The sequence below is a fragment of the Pleurodeles waltl genome, chromosome 6, assembly GCF_031143425.1.
Source record: "Pleurodeles waltl isolate 20211129_DDA chromosome 6, aPleWal1.hap1.20221129, whole genome shotgun sequence".
Lineage (NCBI taxonomy): Eukaryota > Metazoa > Chordata > Amphibia > Caudata > Salamandridae > Pleurodeles > Pleurodeles waltl.
The window spans coordinates 834729414-834752567 of record NC_090445.1 but is presented as its reverse complement, the minus strand read 5'-3'; the positions used below and the strand labels follow the sequence as shown (position 1 = coordinate 834752567).

The following is a 23154-nucleotide window of genomic DNA, read 5'->3' as shown; positions in this document are numbered from 1 at the left end:
CCCCCTCCCCCCCCAATCTCTCTCAGGGACCCTGTCCATCCCCCAGTACCACTTCATAACCCCTAAACTGCTCTATGTCATCTATGCCATCCCCCACAACAAATTCATCCACCACATCCTTGGGTATATGTACCTTCCCCTTACACTGCACTATAGTATTGCTGCCACCATCCGTGCTGGGCCTGCTCTTTACATCCAGCTCCTTCAAGTTCAGCTCTTGAGCTAAAGGCATTTTCTTCTCCTCTATTGTGATTTTCTCCTTCTCTACCTCTCTTTTGAACCTGGCTATTTCCAACTGAAGCTCTACCTCATGCTTCAGCTTGAGCTTCTCTAGCTCCACCTGGAGCCTCCTTGCCTTCGGACGTCCTCCAGCTCCTCTGGGGGTCAGATCTCTTGAGGAAACACTGCTGCTTGCCCTGGAAAGTGCGCTCCTCCCAGGCAGATCCTAACTCTCCTTCAAATCATCCTGCAGGTTTTGCTCCTCTCCCTCCACAATAGCATTCCCCTCCTCTGTGTTCTACTCAGCCTCCTTTGCTGCCAACTAGGCCTTGAGCGCCTTTTTGCTGCTCCTCCTTTTTAGTGAGGCCTTTTATGGGACATTTGAGCTCCTTGGAAACCTTTTTGAGGTGAGGCACTGAATAGGTCTCCAACCTCTCTTGCTCATACACCAACTCTGCAGCTCCAACTGATGGCTCACCAGACTGAGACATGATCGTGAATAAAACTCAAAATTTTCAAAAAGGGAAAAATCAAACCAGTATGTTGGTCTGCGATATGGAAGTAGTGTACACCAGTCACTGTATGTAAAGTAAAAATGCAAGTCCTATCCTCACTGCTGATCACCAGTGTTAGAAATGAGGTCTTTAGTTGGCAGTGGTTTGCACCCTGTCCAAGTTGGGACTCACTATAGTCTGGATACAGGAGTCACACAGCTCAGATAACTCCTGTCCATCCTTTGGTAGCTTGGCATGAGCAGTCAGGCTTATCTCAGAGGCAATGTGTAAAGTATTTGTACAAATGGTATATTTCCACATTTATTTAACTCTTAGAAGTGCACAGTGAAAGCACCACAAAAGTGCTCCACACCAGTTTAGCCAATAGCCAATATTTACCTGAGTAAAATAAGACAAAAATGACAAAAATCCAACATACACAAGTAAAGATACACATTTTCAAAGAAATCTTAGTAAAACACTTAGAAACACAATAGCTCCAACTGGCGCTATCATGATGTTTTGACAGTCGTTCCCAACACTCGAACACCACTTGTGAGGGGATGTGGATCAGTAACGGTGTCACACAGACCCCAGGCACAGTACCTTTGAAAACAATGAGGAAACAAAGATATTGCACGGAGTCAGGGAGGTGAGGAGTTGATGGACCCGGTGCAGCGTTGGTTCGTTACTGCCACCTTTGAGGTGAGGCGTTGGTTCTTTACTGCTAGGCAGGGGAGGTGAGTCATCGGTTCCTTATGGTTGCAGGGGAGGCGATGCGGTGTCAGTATGATCTGGCGGGGTCAATGATTCCAGCAGATCAATACACAATGCGTCGACTTCGCGGTGCCGCAGTCACACCACTGGGCCACAGGTGCTGCATTAGAGTTGGGTGTCACGGATGTTGGTGACACTGTATTCAGAACTCATGCTGTTTCGGGACTTCGGAAGCACTGTGGCAACATTGGACCTGTGGCGTCACTCTCGGTCATTGCACTCAGCTGGGACTGCAGCTCTGGTGCAGACAGCTATGCTGAGTTGGACAGCAGCACCAGTTCCGAAGTCTCTCTGGAGTCAGTGTACTTGGTTTCTTCTTGGTTGCACCAGAACTCATTCCTAAGGGCCCAGGAAGTGGATTTGGCACCACTTGGCGAGTCAGGGCTCTCAGCAAGAGAGCCCAGGTGCTGGTAGATGAAGTCTTTGATGTCCTTGAGACTTCTAACAGGAGGCAAGCTCACTCCAAGCCCTTTGAGAACCTTTGGAAACATGATGTAGAAATCAAAGTCCAGTTCTTCCACTCCTGGCACAGAAGCAGCAAGCAGCAGGCCAGTAAAGTAAAGCAACAGTCAGAGTAGCAGTCCCTCCTACAGAATCTAGCTCTTCTTCCTGGCAGAATGTCCTCAGTCTAAAGGATTCTAAAATTGTGGTCTCAGAGGTCCATTACTTACACTCATTTCTGCCTCTGAAGAAATGAAAGTCAAGACCCTGCCTTTCCTGCCCTGGCCCCTGACACACTCCAGGGGGTCGGAGACTGCTTTGTGTATGGACCGGCACAGCCCTATTCAGGTGCAAGTGTCAGTTACTCCGACCACTCTAGCTCAGGAAGACCCACCAGGATACCCAGGGCACACCTCAGCTTCCTTTGTGTGACTGTCTAGAGTGAATTCATAAACAGCCCAACTGTCGTCCTGACCCGGACGTGTAGTCCGCAGCCAGGCAGAGGCGCAGAATGGTTAAGCAAGAAAGTGTTCACTTTCTAAAAGTGGAATTTTAAACTTAGAATTTAAAAAACAACTTAGTCAAAAGATGTATTTTTAAATTGTGAGTTCAGAGACCGCAAACTCCATATCTCCATCTGCTCCCAATGAGAAGTTACACTTGAAGGATATTTCAAGGCAATCCCCATGTTAACCTATGGGAGAGATAGGCCTTGCAATAGTGAAAAACGAATTTAGTAGCATTTCACTATCAGGACATGTAAAACACACCAGTACATGTCGTACCTTATAAATAATACTGCACCTGCCCATGCAGCTGCTTTTGGCCTATTTTAGGGGTGACATACATGCAGTAAAAGGAAGGTTCGGGCCTGGCAAGTGGGTGCACTCGCCGGGTCAACATGGCATTTTTAAACCACAGACGCAGACACTGCAGTGGAAGGTCCGATACATGTTTACAGGGCTACTCATATCGGTGGCACAATCAGTGCTACCGGCCCACTATTAGCATTTGATTTACAGGCCCTGGGAACACATGGTGCACTATAGTAGGGACTTACTGATAAACCAAGTATGTCAATCATGGATAAACCAATCACCAGGATCACTTATACAGAGAATACTTGGACTTTAGCACTGGTCAGCAGTGCCCAGAGTTCTAAAGCCAGCAAAAACTAAACTCAACACAGGATCAAACAGGAGGTCAGAAGCCAAAAAGACAGGAGAAACCCTACAGAAAGGGCCATTTCCAATGTAATATAATGCTAACGTGTACCTGTAGATGTAGTGTTTTGTTATATGTGGCAGTTTAATTTGCCAAAACCCAACAGGCATCCACCGATGTGTGCACTTCTAAGAGTTAAATAAATGTGGAAATATACCATTGTATATCTCTGTTTACTTTAAAAACACATAATAAATATGGATAAGTACCAATAAGCTAGCCAAAAATAAATATGGATAAGTACAGACAGAAATGTTTAAAAAAAAAAAAGTACCATAAAACCAAGAGCACTACCCTTAGGTTAAGGCTGACTGCTCTGCACCAAGCTACCAGAGGGTGAGCACAGGTTACTATAGGTCGTGTATCTGACTTACCCTGACTAGGTTTGTGGTCCCTACTTGGATAGGGTGCATACCTCTGCCAACTAGAGACCCAATTTCTAACAGTGATCTTCTCTAATGCTCCATTCACTGTCTCCTCAAAGCCATCTTCTACATTTATTTCCTCTTGAGCATCTTTTTCTTCCATAGTGACTCTTCCTCTCCCCTCCCCCCAAATTTGAAAAAGTTACATGAAAACCTCCAAGACGATCTCTCAACTAAAAACAATACTTGCCCTGATCCAAAATAACACTCTATTTTATTTACTCTTGATCAATCAACTGTTAGTACAAATGGTGGTTGCACTGAATCGTATAACAGCTGACCATGTCTTCATTATGGCAAAACATTGTTGTGATTCCAGTCAGTCTACAGTGTCACCCTGGATACGGTTTCCCCCTCTCTCTGCGCACGCACATGCAGCACCCGAGAGGCGACGCTGCAGAGTACTTCCACGGTTAATGCTGTCATGTCATGAAGGAGTTGTCACGTCACTCTAGCTCAACCAACGTCTCACGCCTTTGAAGGATAAAGATAAAACAGTAAGGTTGGGCTCATTCAAGAGAGAATTAAACATAAGCCTACAAAACGGAAACACCCATCCTAAAGCTTCTCTTCCTATCCATAATTTGTATAATCTGACAGCACAATCAAAATTCCGAACCTGTCACTTTAAAAATAAAATTCCCAAAAGAAGTACTTGTTCTTTCTTGCATCGTGCCCGTAGTAAAACTTGAAAAAGGTTTAGAGTTTGTTAATGTAACATGAACTGTTGTAAATACGGAAAATCCTCAGTTACATCATAAGAGAAGTCCAATATTATCAGATGTATAATACTCCAAATCCCTAAGAATGGTAATCTTGAATAAAAAGACTGAGAACATATCTGGGGTAAGCAACAGCAAAACAAAAAAAGAAGATGAGTGTTGGTTCGCTGTTTTTAAAATATCTTAGAATGTTGATGGGGTTCCACATTCCTTTTTTTGGTGATGTGAGGGTAGCAATAAAGGGGATTTGCATAATGCTAGCCTCCATGGTTTGCCATAAAATATTTTGTAATATGCCATTCAATTTTGTAATGCCAAGATGTTATAGTATTCAGACAGTTATTCAAAAAATCAGTTTATTGGACCATAGCCCATTAAACACTGCACAATATGAAAGCTTAAAGCATTACATACACACAATTACTGAAAACTACTCTCTGTGATTTTTAAGATTAATCACAAACCAACTATATATATCCTCGGTCTAAATGTTTACGTATTTTACCTAGCCAGTCATTTATTTATCTTAAAATCCCATAAAATCTAACTAAAAGAAAAAATATTTCCATGCTATCATACGCAAAGAATTCCAAACAGCAGATGTTACATCAAACATGCATATCAAATAAAAAGCCCAAGGCTACCTGACGTAAATGTGCGTTATACTTCATCAAAATTGGTCTAAAACTTCTCAACCTTTCTACTTTATAAAACACACAGTACAATAAAATCTGTAACCTTGAACATTTCAAATTCAAACTGCACTTTTAATACCCTCCTGCTTTCCATATCAAATTGGCAAACACTGGGCTGGTAAAGAAGGGTATGACCTCAATACTAAATTTTAAGATCCTGTATCTCATGTCTTGATATGGTAGCAAGGACATATACAGAAAAATCCAATCAGTCACTAATCCAAGATTTCATAAAATGGTATACCAAGCTCTTTTTTTTTTTTATAAATATTCTAAATCATTTTGCATGATGAAATTTCTATTTTCACATTTAGTTCTATTTGTGTGATTTTCATTGAAATATCTGTGGGAGAGCTCAAGGAGAGAAGATCAATGATTGATTTTTATGTCTATTTAGACTCGAAGGCCATCTCGTTTTACAACTCAAAAGTTAGTTTTTACAAAAAAGATTTTGTCATCTTCGGATGCTAGTTATCTATTCCAAATTTCAACATTCACTTTACCGATGTAAAGCACCAGGACACCACTCTTGTTTCAATTTTTATTACCAGTACCTTAGAAGATTTTGGATGGTTCAGAAGAGCTTTTAAACTTTCCCCCTCCAACCTGTTTCAATTATGATACCTACTCATAAAGAAAATCTGAGTACATATAAGCATGTGATTGCACCCATGCTTTAAATGCATTTAAAACCGGTATCATGAAGGGGTAACATTAATCTCTACTAAACGTCTGCAACCAATCTGTACTTGATAGCGCTTGTGGTTTCTAAATGCATCCTCCAGTTCAAATTTGATGTGAAAATCATTCTGAGATATACATATTAAAAGAAACCTCTTCTATTCTAAATCTGTCCAAAAACCGTTGGTCTCTTTTCTTTTTACAGCCTAAAACCATTGATTTGGTCTTTTGCACATTTATCATAAGTTTTTTTCCTCACAATATTTATAAAACTCTTCCAGTTTCCTTTGTAGACCAATTTGAGTTACATTCCAAATCACCAAGTCGTCAGCATGTAAGAAGTAGGGCACGTCTTCCTCCTATTTTGTGTGAAAAATGCATGGGTACTCAATAACACAGAAGGTCAATTTCTTAGATCAAGAGCAAACAAGGTTGGCGCCAGAATACATCCTTGGCGTGACCCACCTTCACATTTTGTTGTTGCTAAAAGAACACCTTTTGTTAATTCTGCTTTGGCGTAGTTCCAGCTAGGCATTACTTTAATTATTCCCAATAAGCCCCCTGGTATTATTAATTTCTTAGGAATTCCAAGAGTATTTCCCGGCTTACCAGGACAAAAGCCAACTGAAGTTGATGACACAGCAGTATAAATTATCCTTTGTTTCCATCAATTTCCAGGCTATTGACTAAAGACTAAAACAATGGTCCAGTTTTAAGTGACCTCTTTTAAATCTACTTTTCTTTACAGGGGTGAGTTTAATCGTCAAGTCACATGTTCTTGCTAGAAATTTCCTATTCCTTCATTTTGAAGATTTTTCTAAATATGAGTTTTGAGTTTCTTAGAAAGTGCAACTGTATGGCATCATGGCACTAGAATTAACCTTTCCCTAATGCAAAGGGACACATGAAAAGGAACTGAAAAAATTCAAATGGATTTTTAGGGCTCCCTGAACTGTACAAAGGACTCCTTCTGACATAAATGAAATGGAAATTAATTTAATAAAGAAAAGGAATATTAGAGAATACAGCATCCACAAGAGACTGGTTAAATTGAGAGACCATGATTAGAAGTACTGAGCCGTAATGCAAAAAATGCTTCTGTATGGATCTAAACAGGGCCAGTTTTATGATAGGTTTTTCAATAATTTTTATTGGGTTTTGTATCACGTTCTGTCCGTAGTTGTATCACATGAGAACATCAGAAACATATTGTTTAGATTAATGATGAAGATGGTTATCTGGGTCCAACAGGCCCAAGGCACACAATCTTGTTGGACTCTTGAGGCCTCTATAGTCTTTGTTTAGGTATCAGAGGCCTAGGTCTCATAGACTCACAAATCTGTCAATTTTCTCTTTCAAATCATATCAAATCTTCTCATTGGTTAATAGGTGCCCCAATCTTTTCAGCAAGAGTTCTCTTTTGGGTGTGACAGAGTTGCTGCATAGACCCAATATAGTTTCTTTTGGCATGAGAAGTAGATGGGATATTCTCAAGATTTTTGTGGAATGTAATACATAAATGTCATCTACAGGGGCTCCGAGTACAACAGAGGCTGGTTTGCCTTTTCAAGCCTATCCCTTCAATGTCCTTTATAGTTGAAGAATTGATGACCAATAATTCTTGTTTTGGGGCCATGTGCATGAATGATGGTGCCTGTGTCACAACACTGCCTCCAACATAGCTCAGAATGTGTTGAGTTCATAATATGCATCCTGGCAGGAGTTTAGTGCCATCTATTTACTATTTTATATGCTTCATGGCACGTGATGAGCAAAGCTTCTGTTGTGAACGATTGCTTCCTATGGTTTGTGATCAAAATGTGTCTCTAAGTCATTTTCCCAAATAACTTTGTATGTATATTTGTGTTTACGATCTGGGGGTCTCTTAGTAACTAGGGTGTATAACCTCAAAACCAAGTTTTGCGTTTTTAAGTTTTTGTAGAAACGTCTCAAAGGGGATTAGAGATAAAATGGCTGCTTCTTTTATGCTCTGGTGAGAGACCCAGTGGCAGAGTTAGAAATAGTGGCATCTTTCTCTATACAGGATCTCGAAGGTGGACTTAATGTCTTCAACTGATCTGATAGTGCCATTATGATTTAAATCCCAAAGACAATAGCATTCTTCATCTATCCAATCTCAGAACTGTTACCATGGTTACCGCATAATAAAGGTGGAGTTATTGCAACTTGTATCATATGTGAAGGGTGTCCCTGTGCCTGATCAAATAGTCCCAGCTATTTAGGGTGACCCTGAGTATGTGTCAGATGTATATATTGTAGCAGCATTGGTGTTTTGGAATCCATAATAGTTACTCCAATGGACATGTCATGAACTTTGGTCTAGTGTGCCTTAAATTTTGTCTGAGGTTTCCTTGAGCTGTTCTTGCTTTGTAATAGCTGCATATGTTTGGTATTCCTAAACCCCTATGTTGAGGTCACACTCTACATATAGGTTTGTAGACTTGTGTGTTTTTTCCCCTCCCAGGCAGAGCTCTTACAGATACCTTGTAAATGGGACAATTCATGTTTTGTTAGCAGAAGTGGAAGATTTTGCAACATATAACAGAGTTTAGGGAGGGAAGTCATTTTAAAGGAAGCAATCCTGCTGAGCCGTTAAAGACATGAGTATTAGAATGTCGTGAGTGATTTAATCTTCTTGGACATGAGCTTAGTTACTTCCTACACACTTTTGTAGGTCAGGCACTAGTAAGATCTTTAGATATGTAAGCCCAGAAAAGATCAATTGAAAAGGGTTCTTCTGCTGTAGTGAGCAAGCTAATGATTGATCTCCTACTCATATGAGACCTAAAGATTTACTTTTGTAAAGTTATTTTGAGGGGTATTTTAACAGTGAGGGTAGGTGTAACTCCTAACCTGTGGTGTGATTTGTTTAATGCAGGATGCATTACATAATTACATAAAAGCCCAACCCCTTGCCAAAATAATGGGCGACTTTGAGAAATAGGCTATTTTCTGGATAGTAGGGGCAATACATTTCTCTTGGACCACATTTAAAGCATAGGTAGATGTGAGAGTGATGGAGGTCTGCTCCCAATGACCTGTTACCACCACTACCCTGTTAATCAGCTTTCACTTTAAGCTCAGTAAACCGAAGTTTGTCTCTCGTAAAGATGGTCACACAATTGTTTTAGTGGGGCAGCAGCATGCTCTTTTACTGGGAAGACTCTGAAGCTCAAGCATTTTTTGTTGAACTTCTTTTAATAAATGTGTCTCCAACATCTGCTCTGGATGATTTAAGCTCTACCAGTATGCTTGGACATTTGGTGGGGTTGTTCAGATCCCCGGACATTGTGATTACTTTGAATATTGTGTTAAGAGCTTAGTACAGTTTTTGAGGGGAAGCTCAATAGGGACCCAACATACGCTAACATAGTGTGGTCTGAAAATTATAATGTTTTGTATTGTGTAGGAGTTTGACCTGTTAACTGTACACCAAATACAAACAAATTTAAACAAATTACTAGAATCAAAGAAACTTATGGCCAAACTCAGATCCTATACCTCATGGAGGTGTGACCATCGTGTTTTGGCACTGCTCACCCACAGTACCCTTCTACCATGTTTTTAGAGTAAGGGGGTAAGTGGCATGGACTACCCACATGAGGGCTCTCACCCCGGGTAACTAGCAAGGAAAATGCTCGGCTGAACACCCTTGATGCTCCATGGCCATCAATATGTGGACATCAGTCATGTTTAGGTGTTTTCTGTATTCTGGGAGTGAAGGTGTGGGCCTCCATCTCACCATGGCACCCCAGATTCTCCCCAGAATATTTGACTGTGGTTCACTGACCTCTCATGCCTCTCTTCTCACCGTTAGGTTTCTTTGACAGTTGTGTACCCTCGTCTGGTATATCTATGGTTTTGTGAGCTTCTTCTAGCAATGCCAGAGACAGCTGCCTACCCTTCCATACTCCCATAAGTCAAAGGGGGGGGGGGCCCATCCATAGCTTATGTCCTTGAATCACAAAAAGTCAAATACTTGTTGGCAGAGTTTTTTAACATAGTGCAGCATACCACAGAACCTTAACTGGATATGCTGAACTGCTGGAAGCCAAAGAAGCATCCTGCAGGCTTGGGAGATGTGAGAAATTGGGCTGTTGGTTGCCTGGAATGTGCGCTCTGGTCAAGCAATGTTACAAATGTGGTCTTTAGTTGATAGTCAGTTTACACCCTGGCCAAGTAGGGACCCTCACTCTAGTCAGGGTAAGGGGGATACCCAGCTCAGATAACCTCTGCTCACCCCCTTAGTAGCTTGGCATTAGCAGTCAGGCTTATCTCAAAAGCAATGTGTAAAGCATTTGCACATAACACACTGTAATACAGTGAAAACATTACAAAAGGACACCACACCTGTTTTAGAAAAATTGCCAATATTTATCTGTGTAAAGCAAGACCAAAACAAGAAAAATCCAACATACAGTAATAAAGATATAGATTTTGCAAGAATTAACTTAAAAGTACAGTTCCTTGAAGTCGATAACTCCGTCTGGGGCAATCACGGTGTCGAGTGTCGAGAATAACAAATCCATTAGTTCAAGCCGACTGCTGGGTCACGAGCCATCTACAGTGTTGGGAAGACGCGCAAACCTTGGAAATGTAGGGTGTTGTGATCCTTGCAATGAGATCCGGAGTAAGGCGTCTCTGGTGGTGGCAGGGGGTGGGTGGCAGGCAGTGGTTCTGGAGGTCGGTGCAGGGCTCGTCGGGCCATTGAAGTCACACAGGTTGTAGATTGAACACTAAGTCAGGGGCACTGATGGCATTGGGCTGCAGTGCGAAGCCGGACGATGTGACGTGCGGTGCCCACAGGTCACGGTGCAGGCAGTGGCTCAGTGGCAGCATCCTGTGCGTCAGTGAGACTAGGGCTGTGGTGTGAAGTGGGACGGTGCGATGTGTGGTGTCTCCAGGTCTCGGTGCAGGCAGCGTCGTCGTCACCGTTGCAGAAGCGCTGCCGTGAGTAGGCCCAAGGCAGCAGTACGACACAGGGCAGGCTCCGTACGGCACCCATGGGTCGTGCTGCAGACAGGGCTGTCTGTTGACAATGCTGGAGTCGATGGTGCTGGCATTGGTGGAATGGGGCTGCGGTGCTCGAGGGGATGGTGCTTCGTATACCTCACAAGCGATGTCTTGAGACCACGGTGCAGGCAGCGGCTTTGGTGTCAGCGAAGAGCATCGCCGTCGGGGATACCAAAGCTGCAGTGTGATCAAGGCGATGCAGAGTGCGGGCCCGCAGGTCATGGTGCAAGCAGCGGCTCGGTGATGGCAACAGTGAAACCAGGGTTGTGGAGCAAAGTGAGGCACGGCTCCATGCGTCATCATCAGGTGATGGTGCAGGCATCGGCATCGCTGATGGCGTGGTGGTGGTTTTTCTTATGTTACAGCACAAAACACACAGTTCCCAGTGCTGTAGGCAGATGAAGCTGAAGTCTTTGATATCCCTGAGACTTCCAACAGGAGGCAAGCTCTACTTCAAGCCCTTGGAGAAACTTCACAAGCACGATACACAGCGAAGTCCAGTCTTTGTCCTCTTCAAGGCAGAAGCAGCAACTGCAGGCCAACCCAGCAAAGCACACACAGCACAGGGCAGTACACCTCCACCAGCTCTTCAGCTCTTCTCCTAGGCAGAGATTCCTCTTGATCCAGAAGTGTTCTAAAAGTCTGGGGTTTTGGGTCTACTACTTATACCCATTTATGCCTAAGTAGGCAAACGTCAAAGGAAAGTCTCTGTTGTTCACAAGATTCTGCCCTGCCCCGGCCTGGCTTCACAATCCAGGGGGTCAGAGATTGCACTGTGTGAGGACAGGCAGAGCCCTTTCAGGTGCAGGTGTCAGCTCATCCCTCCCCACTCTAGCCCTGGAGACCGATCAGGATATGCAGGACACACCTCAGCTCCCTTTGTGTCACTGTCTAGAGAGAATTCACAAACAGCCCAACTGTCAGGCTGACCCAGACGTGGATTCCACAGGTAGGCAGAGGCACAGAATTGTTAAGCAAGAAAATGCCCACTTTCTAAAAGTGGCATTTTCAAACAGACAATCTAAAAACTCTACAAGAAGATGTATTTTTAAATTGTGAGTTTAGAGACTCCAAACTCCATATCTCTATCTACTCCCAATGGAAATTGCACTTAAAAGATATTCAAAGGCAGTGCCCATGTTAACCTATGAAAGAGATAGGCCTCGCAATAGTGAACACCGAATGTGGCAGTATTTCACTATCTGGACATGTAAAACACACCATTACATGTCCTACCTTTTAAATACACTGCACCCTGGCCAAGGGGCTACCTAGGGCCTACCTTAGGGGTGACTTACATATAGTAAAAGGGAAGGTTTGGACCTGGCAAGTGAGTGCATTTGCCAGGCCAAAATGGCAGTTTGAAACTGCACACACAGACACTGCAGGGGCAGGTCTGAGACATGTTTACAGGCTACTCATGTGGGATATAGAATCAGTTCTGAAGGCCCACTAGTAGCATTTGATTTACAGGCCCTGGACACACATAGTGCACGTTACTAGGGACATACTATTAAATCAAATAGGCCAATCATGGAAAACCAATCAAAATCACAAATTACACCAAGAGCACTGGTTAGCAGTGGTAAAGTGCCCAGAATCTTAAAGCCACCCAAACAGGTCAGAATAAATATGAGGAGGGAGGCAAAACGCTTGGGGATGACCCTGCAAAAAGGACAGGTCTAACAAGCAACAACCACAATACTTGTCAATGTGAGGCACAAGCCAACCCTAAATCAACCTGTGACCATCCCTCTGGTAGCTTGGCAGAGAGCAGTGAGGCTTAACTTTGAGGCAATGTGTAAAGTATTTGTGCAACAAGTCAAACAGTAATAAGGTGGAATAAATACACAATAAGAATTCCACACTGAGTTAGGAAAATACAACTTATTTTTAAAAATAAAACAAGACAAAAACTGTGAAAATCCTTTCAGTAGAACCAGAGATCTGCAATTTTAAAGATTCTAGTGAGAAGAGTGCCAAAAAGCAAAAAGCCCCAACTGTAGATATCTGGTCGTGCTAAACCGGAACAAAGTCACAAATTCAGGCCCACTGCTATAGCTATAGAGGCCCAGTTAGATCCGCTGAATAAAGTATCTTAAATCCAGCATTGTGGAGCATTGTATGGGTCTGAGTCAAAGATGTGTCACACTGCTGAATTGGTGCATTGGTTCCAAGTTACGGGGAGGCTGTGATGTGAGGGCCTACAGCATCATTGAGGATTCTGTTGACAGGGCTTGTGCTGTGAAGTCCAGTGACTTTGATGCAGTGCACATTTGGAGCGATGCGTCAGTTCTGTAGGGCTGCGAGGCTATGTTGTGGAGTCCAGCATTGTCATCGAGGCTGCAGTCGATGAAGGATGTGAGGACGTGTGCCAAGGATTCGTCGCATAGTGGTGGTTTCGAAGGCTTTGCAGCAGCAGTGTGGGTCTTTTGGATGGGTTCAATCCACTCAGCATTGGAATTGCGTTGGTGTTGCTCAGGGCTGCGCCCAATAGCAGTCAGTTCCTTGGTCCACAGAGGCAGGAAAAGCACCATAAACCCACTTCCAAGTGTTCAGGACTGGGGGTAGGGTAAACCAGGTGCAGATGCAAGATGGTTAGAAACCTGTTATTTTCCTGAGGCTTCAGAAAAAGAGGTCAGCCATTCGCCCTTGGAGTCACTGTTGGTTCTGAGTTCAAGAGATGCATGTCCAGTCCTTCTCATCCAGGCAAGAGGGCAGCAAGTAGCAGGTCAGCATGCAGTCCAGCAGAGTGGCAGTCTTTGTAGCAGCACAGCGGACCTTTTTCCTGGTAGAGTATCTTTAGGCCAGTGTATTGAAGTGGTGGTGTCTGAAGTCAACTATTTATACACAGTTGTGCCTTTAAAGTGGGAAGTAGCTTCTAGAGGCTTGCGTTTGAAGTGCACAGGTGGCCTGCTTTTGTGGCTCTGGCTCCAGACTAACTACCAGTGGTGGCCGGCAATTTTAGGAGGGAGGGAGGGGGCGGGTGGGAAGCACACTCACACTCATTCATTCACACATGCATGCACATCCATTTACAATACACATCAACATTCAAACATACATGCACGCACCAAACATTCATTTTAAAAAAACACACACACTGACCTTCAGGTCGGAGGTCCCAGGAGGGTTGGGACTGCTGCCTTTCCTCACTGGCTGACCTTGGATCAGCCAATGAGGGAAGGCAGCAGTCCCAACTTCGTCACAGAGTGGGATAGGGTCAGTGAGACTGCTGACCCCACCCCACTCTGTGACGAGGTGTCACTGATTGACACTCGCCCTGGGCACTTCAGGGCTTAAACCTGAAGCACCCAGGTCGTAGTCAATGAGTGGCGCTTTCCCTCGTCACCGAGGGGGAGGGCTTCAAGGCTCCTCCCTCCGATCCTGCCTTTGATGGCCCATCCAATCACACCTAAGCTTCCCAATGTGTGTGGTTTTCTAGGAGTAATACACAAAATCCAACTGTCACCCACACCCAGTTATGTGACCCAGAGACAGGTTGCGCGCACCGGATGGCTAAGGCAAGAAAATGCCAACTTTCTAAAAGTAGCATTTTCAAAATTGTAATTTAAAATCAGGTTCCACAATAAGTTAGGATTTTAAATTCCAATTCCAGAGACACCAAACATGAAGGGGTTGTCTGTTCCCATTTGTAAATTACAGTCATAGAATGTAATAAGGTGATTCCAATATTATCCAATGGGAGAGGTAGTCCTTGAAGTAGACAAAAAATGAATGTAAGAGTTTTTAACCACCAGGGTATATAAAACTTAAAAGTACATGCCCACCTTTTTAAATACACTGAACCATGCCCTTGGGGCGGTCCGGGGCCTACATTAGGAGTGACTTTTATTTATTGAAAAAGAATGTTTGGGCTTGGCAAACGGTTTACTTTTCAAGGTCGAAATAGCAGTTTAAAACTGCACATTCAGTCTCTGCAGTGGAAGGCCTAAGACATGTTTAGAGTGCAACTTAGGTGAGGGGTACAATCAGTTCTGCAGGCCTCCTAGTAGCATTCAATTTACAGGCCCTCGGCACAGGTGGTGTGACTTTACTAAGGACTTACAAGTAAATTAAATTTGACAGTTTGGTATGACCCAATGTTACCATGTTTTGGAGAAGGAGCACAAGAACGTTAGCACTGGTTAGCAGTGGTACAGTGCACAGATTCCTATGGCCAGCAAGAACGTAGTCAGCAAACATAAGAGATCTGAAGCCAAAATGTTAGGTGAAAACCACACAAAGGAGGCCAGGTCTAGCAGGAGATCAATCATATTTTATAAAGTTGAGCATCAGATGCATAGTCATGTTCTGAACTCCCTGTAGTTTAAGACTGGAGCACAATAAAAGTCCATTATAGCAGACATTAGCATAGTGGATTCTAGAGTTGATCCCAGCATTCACAGCTAGGACCCTTAGCTGATAAGGAGTGGATGGCAAAATGTTAGTACTGAATACAACCTGGTAATACCAACAGGACAATACAGAATGTACACGTTTTCAATTAAGTGCACTATCAACAAATGTATTAAACACCCAGTGCTTTTTTGTGTAATCAAGAGTTAAAGGATCCCCTCCCCCCACCCAACCAATCCCCAACCCCAACCCCCTGCCCCGGCAAGGCCAAGGTTTAAAGGCAGTCATGGCTAAGGACCAGAACTAACATTTTGGAAACATTAAACTTTAAAGACATCAAACAAGAGACTGCAGATAAACAACCTTGGAGCATGTCCAGGATCTGGGGGATAGGCCTGTCGAAACTAAAAATTAGCTGTATGTTGTCAGCAACAGAAAGAGCACTCCAACCAGATTTGTTCTAAAAAATGTTGATTAGTGAGGGCATGAAGAGAATTATAGACTATAAGGACCCTAGGAGGATGCCATGGGTGACTGCTAGGAAGTCAGACAGAAAAGGTGATAGGGCAAAATCTGGACATCTGTCAGAGGGAAGAGCAAACCAAGCACAAGCCACCTCATAAAGATGTACCACTGCTATCTGCTGGACGAAAATAGAATGATCCTTCGTATTAAATGCAGCAAAGAGATCGAGAAGGATGGGGAATGTAGTAGCACTCCTTCATCTAGTCCTAGTCCAAGATCACCTAGGTCATTAAAAAAAGACCCACTCCAAACCTGAAACCCAGGTGACTGGAGTCTAGCAGATATAGTTCCTCCAGGAAATTAAAGAGCCAGCGAGCAAGATATTTGTTTACAATTTTGACTGTAGCGATGATCTAGGTCTATACTTTTCTTCAATCTGAACATCCACTGTGTAAGAAAAACTTTTATTACACTCTTCCAACGTGAGAGAACGTTTCCTTGAGCAAATTTAAGCATGCAGTATGTTCCTCAAAGTGTAGACATCTACGGGGACTGGAGATTTCAGAACAGCAACTGGGCGAACATTGTCAGGAGATGCAGACTTTAATAAGATTACAAAGCGGCCGCTTGCTCTTTGGAATATTTCTGAACTGTGACTCAAGGAGGCTCAATAATTTCACCAAAAGGGCTATAGTTAGTGTCCCTGGTCGATCTGGCAGTAGAATCATAGATTTGCCATGTTCTAACCAATTTCTGCTAGTATAAATGATCGATAACTGAGAAAAATACATTCTCTGTGAAACGCGGTTTCACAGAGAAGAACCAATAAGTAGTGATGGTATCCCAGCCATTTGATGTTTTCACAAAAATTGCTTCATCATTTAAATACCTCTAAATGCACGATCATTTTGCATCCATATTTAATGGTAATTGCTGGGTTCTGATGTGCACATGAAAAGTATGCTTCGAGTTATCACTCTATCCGTTTTGTGCAGGCTCTGGCAACCAACTAAAATTTCTCTGCTCGAGGTCGTATTTTTGATAATTAATATAGTGTGTTTTCCCAACTTAATTTATTGGTGCTAGACGACTTTCCAGGTATCGGTGCATGTCTTGTCTGGTATAAACGTGACTCCATTGCCAAGGCCTACCTTGGCTTTCTGGCCCCTGGGAACCCACCTCTCTGGGTTTGTCATGTGGTGTTACTGAGGGATTGTTTAACAGTAAACTAAGTAAACGCAGGCAGCAACTGTAAACCATTGTGAGCAACGTGTAACAAGTTATTGTTCTTTGAATTGTTTCTCTTTTGGATACAGTCCGTTTTTATGATATTCTACTGTTACCAAACTACCACATATTACATTGTTGAATGGATTTCTGGTTAGTGAGACTGTGCAGGCTAAATGGAGTTCTGTTTTTATTATTCTGCTGTCTTTGTCCTGTAAGATGGTTGTCTCAATGCATTGGAACCTAAATTAAACCATTGTGCTGCTATTAATGAGGAACAGCCAATTCCTACTCTTGTTGTACTACTGCTGTCATATATTTGGCTTAGTAATATACACCGAGTAATCTCACTGCTATCAATGTGTTTTTTTAGCCCACCAGTATGGTACTCCCAGTATATTTTAAACTGCTGATTACATTGTCTTAATATGTGTGGATTCATCCTCTGTTTTACTAACTGAACCTGTTTTTAATTATTACAATCAAATGCAGTTTAATGTTTTATGAGTTCAGTGTTGGTTTTAAATTGTAATGGTTTTAAAGAACCAAAAACAATGAAGTACCTTATCAGCGTCCTGTTTTGTACAGGTAAACTGAAACAAAGTTGCAATGGGCATCTGAAACGTCTACTCCGGAGTTACACCTAACATTTAATGTTAGTGTATACTAGCACAAGCGGTACACCTCTTATCAGAGATAAACCTGCCTGTCCCGTCATAAAATTGGGAGATTTATCAAGAGGGCATTGTTCATCTCCTAATCGTAGTGATAATCATGCCGGAGAGGATGTCAAGCCAAATGATACAGGAGAAAGGGAACAGCATTAAGGTACTCTGCAGTTTTAGAATGAGATTCTGAATGTTTTTTCTACTGGTCTCTTTCAGGTATTAGTATATCGGGTGGCATTGAATCCAAAATACAGCCCATGGTGAAAATTGAGAAGATCTTTCCTGGCGGTGCAGCTTTTCTCAGCGGTGTGCTCAAGGTAAGCAACCAGAATCATTTTTAACTCTTAGGTGCATAGATATCCTTTTTCTGAGTAAGCATCCAAGCAATGTCCTGTTCTTGTGCTAAACCATTACAGATATGTAAATTTAAGGGGCGGCCACATGAAAAGTATGCTTTGCGCTATCATTAATGATACGGTTTGTTGTACATATTTCATATTGAAAAAGTTATTTTGAGCTGTGGGATACATAGGAGTTCAAGGAATCCTACAATACCTGATCACATCAGTTGTAGAATAATTCCTGGATACAAAAAAACACATGACCCTCTGCACATAAAAAGTACTATTATTTTTCATGTCGAGTTTTGTCCTATAAGAGAAACCAAAATATACTGAGTGACTTTGCAGTGTAGACAGGTCCACCAGAATGAGTGTACTGTGGGGTGAGAGGAGGCAGATGACTATAAACAGGAATATATTTGGTGACAATGGGCAATATCTGTTGTCCAGTAGAACAGTCAAAGATTCACCAGTTTAGACTCTTGCAAAAAGAGGTCTCTACTACTCCTGGATGGGGATGATCTTTCACGGGGTATGATATTACGCGGACCTGAGATGTGGGTGGCACATTATGAAGCCTTGTTCTTGTGGAGGTGTTAAGTTTCTCATTCATAAATCAATGCATTACAATAATCTATTCATAATGAAAAATATGCAAGGAGGCTTGATAACGCGTCCAGCCCTTATAAATTACTTGTATGTGGACACGTTGGAGGTCGGTGAACCTTTTAGCCGAGTTGGGCTCTCCTCATCCTAGAATAGTCAGATCACTCAAATCAGTAATCAATAGTCATTGTAATCAATACCCAATACTTAATTACTAGATCAAAATAACACATTAGGAATCAATAACAATCAGTATTTTGACACACCATGACCTTTCGGTCATGAATAACCACACCAGTTTATTAAAAGTTAATGAGTTTATTTCCCTATATTAACAAAGCTAACACAATATATGTGAGTCTCAAAATCAAATGATATATGTATACGAAGATTACTAGCTGTCCATAACAACGGAAGAAACGCAGTCTACGCAAAATCTGAATTATGATGAACTCGGTTATAGCAATACAAATCACTAATATAAGTAACTGAATTTCATACATCGGTCAGCATAACAAGATTTCAATTCAACATGGTGCGTCAAGTGAATACCTCGACTAACCTCTAATTAGTATTGGCATGTGGGGCTTCATGCAAAACGAATTTAGTCAACACAAATTTGAAAAACTTCTAGCTTGGGCCCTATCAAAATAGCAGTTGGTACCTAAGAAGGAAACATAATGCATAATACAATTATCCTTTCATAATTACCAAATACAATCAGCATTCAATAAAGTCTTCGTCCTTCAGGTACCAGTTCGATCAGCATGGGGCAGATTTCAAAAGGGCAGAGTTAAGGGCGAGTTTCCTTGCGGCAGCAAGGAGAATGGGGAAAAGTTATTGCATGGGCAAGACGGGGCAATTTATAGTTAAAGTCTCTAGGGTGAGAATTCTTAAAGTTTCTTTCTCTGGAATAGAGAAAAGGGCATCAAGATGTCGTCCAAGAAGGCGTCTGGCATTTGGCTTCAAAGATGGCATCAAGAAAATGGCTGGCTTCTCTTTGTCCGGTGGGTTTAAGTAAGAAACATTCCAAATTCAACAGGATCTTCCATTGGAGGGTTCATAGGGTGGCTTCAATTTGACCAATGAATAGTGTCTTTCTCCTAGTACTCATTTTTGCATACATTGTCCTTGGAGCCTTGGAACACAAGTTGCAACAAAGTTTGCCAATTATTTCGGTATCAGTAGTTTTATTGTCCGGACCTGCAGAAACTGACCTTGTATCAAAGGGGATGAAACCGGCCTAGCACGAAACCTTGGAGATAAGTGTATTAGTCATCTCTACTGGAAAAATACAGAATAATGTCTTTTTGTTAATCAAAGTGAAAACCACGCAGTTAAATTTGAGTCCAGGCGACTAGGCCAAAACCTCTACTAAATTTAAGCTAAGCATAAAACAGTTTCAACAAGAAAATCATAAAACACATTTGCAATTATGACGGATTACTACATTTTTCAATTCTTCATGATTAATTAAGCTCATTTATAATAATGGCGAACTACTCCGTGGGCACAATTTCCCACGTACATTATTTTCTTTACTAAAATCACACTACATTATACGATTTTGGTTACGTGATATATGAATATATGTTGGTCCTTCTTTTTCTGCGTCATCAGGCTTACAACATCATTGATGCCTAAAAGCTACTTAAAAACAACCCTTTAAGTCAGCAGCTCTTAACCTTTTTACTTCTTTAGACCCCAGCTTAATCATTACTGGAATCCAGTGGCCTCCCCATTCAATCATTACAGAATTGCAGCACCAGCACTGAGTCATTACTGGAATTCAGGGACCCCAACCTAAGCAATTCTGATGATTTGAACTGCAAAACAATTAATAAAAATACAAAAACAAGCATTCATCAAACATATACACAAATATGGAAATATTTTATTTAATTTATAGACAAATATTCTCTTTTAAAGGTAATGGTAAGTGTGGAGCTTTTCTAAATTCAGTTGAGGTCATCCATCATCCACTCTATATTCTGTTTAATGCACTTGCACTGCTCACTCAAATAAATCTGAGCATACCCATTTATGTTTAACCTTAAATTTCACTTTGATTCATATTTACAGAACGTTTTAGCATTTTCAACTATACATTTTGTTTCTTAAACGTTATTAATCTGTTAATATGATTTAGTTTTGTAAGTAGTCACGGACTCCTTAGTATGCATCATAGACCCCCAGGGGTCCCCGGACCTCAGGTTAAAAACTGCTGCGTCAAGTAACCAATAAAACATTATATATTTTTTTAATATGCATCCCTAAAAGCCAGTAGGTGGATGTCTATTTTCCCTCTTGAGAATGTCAATGTAGATGGCGTTGATGATAATAGTGTCCTTTGTTCTTTTTGCCAAAAATCTTGAAATTGTATCCTGCACACATAACACAGATATGAGTAGGAACTAAATAAAAAAAAACATCACCACAGTTGTGGTAAGCACAAAAATGTTTCTTTGTTCCTAGGTGTTACTCTGGGATTTGCTTTTGTCAAAGTTTGTGGGAGCGTAATCTCCACAGTTGAGTCCTCAGCCAATGGCCTGTGTGGCAGGGGCCCACTAGTTGCCCCTACTCCTCTTGTTCTCTCAGCTCTCTCCATGGGCCCTCAAATTTGCGTGGACAGCCCCACGCCTGACATACCAATTTCTCCGCCCCATACACATTCAAGACCCTCCTCCCATTCTCTCATAGTGGGCAAAGTGGGCGTACCCCAGTGTTTCAGGTTATCTCTGCGGCCACCATCAGCCAGATTGCAGAACAGCAAGCTATTGTAGTCCAAAGTTTGGTCACCCAGGATCCCCAGGAACACCAGCTGGGGCGTGAGCTTCACCTCATCTCCCATGGTCTCCGAAATCTTTTCACCCACCCTTCTCTAGTATGGTCCCAATTTTGGACAGTCCCAGAGCATGTGGATCAAGGTGCCACTCATGTGACAGCCCCGGAGGCATTGGTCATCAGGAGTCTGGTTCTGGTGTAATAGGCTCAATGCAGAATTTTCAAATGTATCAGGTGGAAATACGCCCGGATCGCAACTTCTCTGGGATATGTTCATGCTTCTCTGGGATATGCTTGGATCCTCCAGGGTACCCAGATCTCTCTTCCACCTTTTCCCTCAAGTTGTCCAGCGAGGGAGACTATTGTTAAGCAGCATGGAATAGATGCGGGACACAGCATAGTCTCAGGGGGGAACCCAAGAACCCTCACTCCAAGGGGAATTCCTCCTTTGCCTCGGCCTGCAGTGCTTCACATTTGCTGCGCAAAAACTACATCTGTTGTACCGGATAGGGGGTATTCTGTATGATGTATAGGAATTTTGGTAACTATACCATCCTATAGAGGGCCGCACAACCCAAAAGAGAAAGGGGCAGCTTTCTCCATCCGTCTACATCCCTTGGGTAGACCTCCACGACCCTCTCCAGGTTCTTCTGTATATACAGGGCAACATTTGGTGTTACAAAAATACCCAGATATCGGAGCCCGGGGTTGCCCAATGAAATGGCCGTTGGGCACCATTGCCAGGACATCTGTCCCCAGTGGAAGGGCGACGGGCTTATGCCAGTTGTTTCGGAAACCCAATTAGGAGACAAAAATTGTTAAAATATTCATAATTCTTGGTATTGAGTGTTGGGTGTCCACCAGATAAAGGAGAGCATCATTGGCATATATGAAGACAACGTCCTCCCAACCCTGGTCCCATTGAAGGCCCCTGATTTGTGCGTTGATCCTGATCCACAATGCTAAGGGTTGGAGGGCCACCACAAATAGTAGGGGGGAGAGCAGGCACCCCTGCCTGGTACCCCGAGACAGCCTGAATTGATCCAATATTACCCTATTCACTCAGACAGGCACCAACGGGTCTGTATATAGTAGGCTGATCCAGGACAGAAGAAACAGGCTGAAGCCCGTCTTCCAGAGGACCGCCATCATGTACAACCATTCTAGGGAGTCGAAGGCTTTGTTGGCATCCAAGGCCAAGAGGACCCCATGCTCCTGCAGACACCCACTATGCGCCAAGCAGTCCATCAATCTCCTCAGATTATGGTTCATAGCTCCATATGGCATGAAGCTGGACTGGTCTGGAGCAACAAGGGAGTTGATCACTTCTCTTCGACGATTTGTGAGAATCTTGGCCAAAATCTTTGCCTCTGTATCAATCACGGAGATTGGCCTGTATGAGGCACAATCGTCAACCGCCTTTCCCGCTTTATGAATCAAGACAATCGCAGCTTCTCAAAGGTCAGGTGGTGGGATGCCTGCTTCTCTAGCTGAATTAAACATAGACAGCATCGGCTTCACCACTTTCGAAGTGACATATTCATAAAATTCTACGGGGAAGCTGTTGGGACCAAGAGTTTTATCATTGTTAAGCCATGCGATTGCCACCAATACCTCACCCAAAGTAATCTTTTCTTCCATCTCCTAAACCCAGTCCAAATCCAGGTGGTGAGTCTGGATATCACCCACAAAAGCCGCAAGATCTCTTCGGTCATGGGTGGCCCAGCTTTGGTAGAGCTGTCCTACATAGTTTGCAATTTCTTGTTCAACAGCTCAGGGTGTTTTCTGCAGAGCCATCCCTTGTGCCCTAATCCCACTAACCCAACACTGCCCTTTTTCTTTTTTGCCAGCTACCCTAGGAGATTGCTGGACCTATTGCCAACCTCTTATATCCGACCCTGAGTGGCCTGAAACTGGGATGTAGCTGCCTGATGCATCAGTACTTCGTATTCCTGACTGACTTCCCAATCTTATACACCCGGTTCCCATAGA

The 23154-nt window shown here is 42.7% G+C and overlaps 1 protein-coding gene across 3 annotated transcripts in view; it reads left to right on the top strand.

Moving 5' to 3' along the window:
* The window catches only part of PDZD7 (PDZ domain containing 7), a 608602-nt gene that overhangs the window by 511387 nt on the left and 74061 nt on the right, over positions 1-23154 (top strand). For all 3 annotated transcript variants that reach the window (XM_069239535.1, XM_069239534.1, XM_069239537.1), the window contains one exon: positions 17648-17748. In XM_069239535.1, the coding sequence (XP_069095636.1) occupies positions 17648-17748 (101 nt within the window). The remainder of the gene's footprint in view (positions 1-17647; positions 17749-23154) is intronic.